The sequence below is a fragment of the Ipomoea nil genome, unplaced genomic scaffold, assembly GCF_001879475.1.
Source record: "Ipomoea nil cultivar Tokyo-kokei standard unplaced genomic scaffold, Asagao_1.1 scaffold0268, whole genome shotgun sequence".
Classification (NCBI taxonomy): domain Eukaryota; kingdom Viridiplantae; phylum Streptophyta; class Magnoliopsida; order Solanales; family Convolvulaceae; genus Ipomoea; species Ipomoea nil.
Window position 1 is genome coordinate 4,473,737 of NW_017616696.1, and position 6,689 is coordinate 4,480,425.

General features: G+C 36.9%; 1 protein-coding gene and 2 non-coding genes across 3 annotated transcripts; all 3 read left to right on the forward strand.

The window, feature by feature from the left end:
- Positions 1-473: 473 nt before the first annotated feature.
- LOC109149362 (AT-hook motif nuclear-localized protein 7-like) lies at positions 474-4,659 on the forward strand. The gene is made up of 5 exons (XM_019297097.1): positions 474-1,247; positions 1,744-1,811; positions 1,939-2,070; positions 3,288-3,449; positions 3,902-4,659. The coding sequence occupies exons 1-5, from the start codon at positions 791-793 to the stop codon at positions 4,238-4,240; spliced, it is 1,158 nt and encodes a 385-aa protein (XP_019152642.1). The 5' UTR covers positions 474-790; the 3' UTR covers positions 4,241-4,659.
- A 1,347-nt stretch (positions 4,660-6,006) lies between these two features.
- Positions 6,007-6,079, forward strand: TRNAA-AGC. The gene has a single exon. It is a non-coding gene; the product is annotated as a tRNA-Ala (tRNA).
- A 71-nt stretch (positions 6,080-6,150) lies between these two features.
- Positions 6,151-6,223, forward strand: TRNAA-AGC. The gene has a single exon. It is a non-coding gene; the product is annotated as a tRNA-Ala (tRNA).
- Positions 6,224-6,689: the final 466 nt, after the last annotated feature.

A 6,689-nucleotide genomic window follows, 5' to 3' on the forward strand; every position in this document is an offset into this window, starting at 1 on the left:
AGAAAATATTCACAATTAAATTTGAAAATACATATAAAAAGATATTTTTTTTGAAAGACGATGGTGTTATTAAGTCAAAGAAATCAAACCAAGGATACAATCTAGCAAGCTGACCCTCTAACAGAACCAAGAAGAGAGGAAACTCGATGCTTTAGTTAACGCATAAGTGACTCGACAACTCACTATACTAGTATTAAACTTGAAAATAAACATATATAAAAATATAACTACCCCGCAAAGCAAAGAAGAAAACAAATCGAATTTCTAATCATTTTTATATTTCACAAAATATCTTCTAATTACAATTCTTAATCTCCAAATTAAAAAGCAAATCTTCAATAAATTATCAAAATACAAAAGCGGAGGGGCAATATGGGAAACATAGTTTTTTTTTTTTAAATTTTATTTAAAAAATAAATTATTTACATTTTTCAATTTTGGTTGTTTATGTGTATATGTGATCATTCTGGGCATATTTGTAGCACATACAGGGCCAGACAGAGACAAGACCAGTAATATTTTTCCACACAAACTGGGCACTTTATTTTTCTTTTTCGAGTTTTTCCATACGCCATTAATGGAGGGAACTCTACTTTACAAACTCACAACAGCTAATACTACCTCTGCAAAGTACTGCGAGCAGTAAATAGCGATAGTAAGTACAAAAAATCAAACCCCATTTTAGCCCTTCTCCTTCTGGCGCCATCTTTCGAAAACGAACCCTTTTGGACCTTTTGTTTGTTTCTACCTTCCATTCATCTCATAACTATTTACCCCAACAAATTTATTTATGGAAATGGAGGAGAAAGACAGTACGGAGACTGGGTCGGCCGGAGTTAACTCCGGGAGTGAATCGCCGCCGGTCAGCGGTGGCGGAGGCGGAGGAGTCTTTCCACAGGTGATGCAGATGGCTGTTAACATGAGCATGGAGAGGACCATGGGAGCTGAAGCTCCGGTGGCTGTCGTTTCTGGTGGCGTCAGCGGCGGCGGAATCGGTTTGGGCGGTGGAGGAGGCGCTGAGAGCGGGGGACTAATGATGGGTAAGAAAAAGAGAGGGCGGCCGAGAAAGTATGATTCCGAGGGTAATCTGAGAGTGCCATATATTTCTCCGCCGGCCGCCGGCATGACATCGCCGCCGACTCAGGGCTTTACTTTGACGTCGCCGCCTTCCTCCGATTACTCCTCCGGCAAAAGAGGGCGCGGTCGGTCCACCGCTTCCAGTAACTGGCAATTACTTGCCTCGTTGGGTGAGTCTGAACACATTTTTCTCAATTTCACACATACTTTTTAACACATTTCATTTTTTACTTTTTGCTATTTCATATGTTGTTCAAGATCTGTTGTTCTTTGTTCAGACCTTAGAAACAACTGTTTTCTTATTATTAATTTTTTTTTTTAAATAAAATTCTTTTTCTAGGTTTCTCTAGCATGTTCTTTTTCTTGTATTTGAAGTTTAATACTTTTTTTTTTTCTCAGCTGCCTTTTCGTTTTCGTTTTCATTTTCTTTTATTTCCATTTTCCCTTGAGATGCCATTCTGTCCTTCCTAAAGAGGGGATCTGTGAGGCATATTTTCTGTTTTTCTGATCCAAGGAACAAAAATGGATATGGCGTTTTCTATTTTTCGGTAGTTATTTCAGTTCCTTGTTGGGTACAACATGACACCATTAATAGATTTTTTTAAAAAAATTCATTTTTCCCTGGAATATACTGTAAGTATATATGGTGTACTTTAAACTATGAAGGTGAATTGTTTGCAAACACAGCTGGAGGGGATTTTACACCTCATGTGGTGACTGTGCATACTGGAGAGGTAATTTCTGATTTTAACCTCTTAATGTTAGTCTTTTATGCCTTATTGGGTTGATTTTGTAGGAAAAAGGATGGATTTTTAACGTAGATCTGAGTGCTATTTGCTGAAGTTTTTCGCTTTTCTGCAGGATGTTGCTGGGAAAGTATATTCATTTGCTCAAAGGGGTGCTCGAGGGGTCTGTATTCTCTCTGCAAATGGTGCTGTTTCTAATGTTACCATTCGCCAACCGGGTTCTTCTGGGGGTATTCTGACATATGAGGCACGATCTTGCTCAGATTTCATATTGCTTTCGTTATTTCCATGGTTATTGTTTGTTTCCTTTGATTTGGATATTTGTTATCTGTTTTAGTGTTTGTTTTTGTTATTGGGGCTTTTCTTTACTTCTTTGGCTTTTTCGATGAGACTGAAGGCAATAGTTGTGTTGGGGATGACTATACCATGCTATATAATTCTGGAATGGTGTTAAGTACTTGTATGTTAAACTTGGAAATCCGTACGGAGTATTATCAAGCTCAAAATTGGACAGAAATTGTTTGCTTAGGTCTGAAACTTAAATCTTGAAAGGTCATCATATAGTGATGTAAGGAGGGTGGTAAGGTTAAGAGGTTCCCGCATTTACTTTGTTAATCAGCTTGGTTGGCATGAGTGACCATGCACTCTCATCCCTTAAGAGAGGTCGGGAGTTCAAAACCCCCTCTCGTGTAGAAAAACTGGGCTTACGGGCTTAAAAGTGTCATCTATAGTTGTTAGGGCCTATTCAGGACAATTCGTGGCCGAACAAGAAAAAATTCTAGTGATATTAACTTATTTTGATGTATGGTTGCACTGCAAAACATATACTTTTGCTGTGGATGACCTATGGAAGCGTTGCGAGAGAACGAGTTGCTATTATTTTCAACTTCTGTCATTTATTCTCCTTGGTTCTATGTAGCAGATGCTAAGGTAATGCCTTCCTGTAATAATTGGTTATCCCGTTGTCTTCCCTCCTTCCCCCTACCCCAAAACAAACGAAAAAAGCCACCTTAAACTTCTAGGATGTTGACATTTTTGGATTCAGCTCTGTATCACATCTTTGTAGTATATTACTTACTATCTATCCTTTGTCTTTCTGAAGAGATGGAGGTCACTGCTCCTCCTTGTCTTGTTGTCAATTAGCCGAATTATTCAATGAGATTAAAGAGTTAAGTTATGATTACGACGGTAGGGTTGGAAGAAGGCTTATATGGTTCATATATTGGAATTATAGTCTTCAATAATGTTTGGAAGAGCATGATTTGGTTGTCACATGTTATATATTTGTTTTAGAAGTGTGATTGAAGTTAAAAATTATAGAACGGGGTAGATATTAAGGATGAATGTAACTGCATATATTTCTTTAAATTTAGCTTATTTTGTATAAAGTTTCGTTGTTATTGGTTTCTGCGTTTTGTGTTTTAGCAATAATATGTTTATTTACATGCAAATTAATCCATCCAGGGCCGCTTTGAGATCTTAACACTGACTGGGTCACTAACTACTGCTGAAAATGGTGGCATTAAGAGCAGAACAGGTGGATTGAGTGTTTCGTTGGCAGGCCCTGATGGCCGGGTCATTGGTGGTGGAATTGCCGGTTTGCTAACAGCTGCTAGCCCAATCCAAGTAAGTTTTTCCGTTCAACTTCCTCATCTTCCATAGCGTTACATGTAGAAAGCGTGCATATAATATGATTACGTTAGCAATTGAACATGATTCCTAGCCTCTATTAGAGTTTTCATGCCGAGAATGTTTGTGCTAGTTCATTGTTGGGCGGAGGCCAGTAAAGGGCCAAATCCATCAATTGGTGGCTAGGGGATTGTAGGGCGGAGGTTAGGGCCAATTTTAGCACCCTGCCTCTCGAAAATGTGCTGGTGGTCTATAAGGAAATAAAGTTGCGCTTTTGGCGTAGTGGTGGGGGATTGTTGGGTGGAGGCCACTAAAGGGTCAAGTTTAGCATCCTGCCTCTCGAAAATGTGATGGTGGTCTATAAGGAAATAAAGTTGCGCTTTAATTACTAGTTATAACTTTTGACGTAGTGGTAAGCTTTTGATCTTTAACACTTATTAATTTGGTAGATGGTGGTGGGAAGCTTCACGCCAAACATATACAAGACTACACATAAAAGGAAGCAGAACGTGGAGCAGAAAATGGCGGCACCAGTCATTCACAACGCATCTGCTTCAGATATCGTAATGGCAGCCAGGCCTATATCCCAAGCCCCGCCTCCGGGATCCATGGCTCCAACTCCTCCGCCTCAGTTAGCAATGCGAAGCCATGGAAATGCAGACAACAGCCACAGCAAGAAAGATGTCCCGAACTCCAGATCTGTAGACTTGTCTGATTGCAATGGCTCGGGACCTACATTCGATCAGAGACCATATCCTGATATTAATGTGTCTATACATATGGAGTAGGAGTAATGCGGGTGCCCGTGCTTTGTTGCTTCCTCGTCAACTGATTGGAGTTTAAAACTGCTCGGTCTTAGGTTTGCTCATCTTCACTTCTGAAAGCCTGACATGATTTATTAGTTAAGATGGCTAATTCTTCACTGTTTAATTTCTTGTTTGGTTGTAACGTTAATATAATACTCTGTAGTTGAGGGACATCAGTTAGGGTTATTGTTACCAACACTTTTTTGTCTGTGTCTGAGTTTCAATTTATTATCTTGAATAGTTTTCATTAGTCTTTGGAGAGTATTGCATCCCTACTTTAGAGTTCAAATGGATGTTATGGGAATAGATTTCTGGAAATTAAGGTTTTAGCCTTTTGGTTTTCACATGTACTAAAAAAATCTTGAATTGTCTTGAATGTTTAATCAATTCAAATGGATTAATTGGGGGTGGTGGACAAGAAGCAAGGTGCACCATGACACAATAATTTTTACTTTTTATCCTATTGTTGTGACATCATTTATACATTTACAACATGTTATTTTTTGTTACACCAATAATTGGGGGTGGTGGACAAGAAATGCATATGTATTATTTTTTGTTCTACCTACTAAATTATTATTATTTTATTTAATAAGAGTAAAATAGAGTATTAATTATGTCAACTTTGATTGGAATGAGGTTCGAATCAAAGACCTTTCTTATATATTGAAATCAATGAGTAAGTTAACGGTGAACTAACAGGAATTAATAAAGAAGATAATATTTAACGGGAAAGTTATTCCATCTTATTACACAACTAATCACAAATAATGTCCAAAATTTTATGTGATCAAAACAAATCACTTAATATATAATTTTAACAGATTAAGGATGCTGTGGCTACTCCCTAATCAAATTAAAAATTATAAGATCATAACTTAATAATCTTAGGTAGTTGAATATGCTGTAGCTATTCCTTAATTAATCAAGATTGAAAAACTTGAGAGACTTTAGTAAATCAAAGATGCTATGACTATTCTTTAATTAACCAAAATCAAATAACATTAGCAATGAATACTTAAAATTTTGGCAAATTATACTAGATTATGATGGAAAATTTCAAATATACCCCCAGGAAAGTTGGCTAAAGACAGAGTCTCATTGAAAACCAACTCCTTAGATAAAATATATATCAACTTAAGGAGACTAGTGACACAAGATGTTCTTAAGTCATGACCATAAAACTAGTATGCCTCCCCGATTCATATACACTTAACGTATAATTAACTGTCTGGGGTATAAACTGAAAAAAAAAAAAAAAAAAACTTGTAGGGTATAATCCAAAACTGGATTGTTCACCTACAATTAAAATTTAAATTGGTGAACTAAATTAACGGCTTAAACGTGCTTAAATTCATGCACTACCGCAACTAAAGTTTATGCATAAGTCCAATTTAAATAGGAACTAATATAATTAAACCGCTAACATTTATAAACGTTTTTGGATAAAATTTTAAAAACTTAATAAAATTTGAAGTCCAAAACCATTAATGTCAAGAAAATTATCTTACATATTCGAGTCATAGAGTCTAATAAAGAATTGTAAAATATTTTTGAAAGAGGGATGATTTTTAGGAATAAACATATATGATTAGAACTGATGTGTTGGTAGTTTGGTTACGTTGAGGCGCAAAAAAAAAAAAAAAAAAAAAAAAAAAGTCAACACAAATCTCACTATTTTGCAAACTTAATAAATGTAGAAGATGAAATGTGGATAAAATATATTTACGAACAAAGGAAATCAAACTGGGGATGTAGCTCAGATGGTAGAGCGCTCGCTTAGCATGCGAAAGGTACGGGGATCGATACCCCGCATCTCCAACCTTTTGTTTGTTTTAAACTTGAAATAGAATATCCTTCATATAGTCTAAACCTTAAACTCGAAACAAATTGGGGATGTAGCTCAGATGGTAGAGCGCTCGCTTAGCATGCGAGAGGTACGGGGATCGATACCCCGCATCTCCATTGGTTTTTTCTGATAACTTGAGACAGAACATTTTCCCAATGCAAACCAGAAGGCAGAAGCATGCAACTGATTACGTTATTGCAGCCAGCTTGAAGGGGCATCATTAAGATTGCAAATGAGAAGACCTTCTGTTATTGTTCATTGTTGTTAAGCATTGCTAGATTTAGCATAACAATGATAGCGTATGACAGGAAATGCATTCTGATTTCCAAGGAAACAAGTATTGAAATTGTTAGCATGCTGGAAAAGGAAAAGAAAATTCAAGGAAGAAGCAGAAATTGCAACTCAACTCATATAATATAATCCTTCTTCTTCCTCACGTGGCCACTGGAAATTAATTATAGCAGCACTGGAAGCAAATTGGCTAATGAAATGAAAACTACTAGTAGTATGGGAGCCAAGCCCAAGAAAGAGCATTGGTGGGCTAAGGTGGAAGGACAAGATTGGGTTACAAAGGCTTGGCAA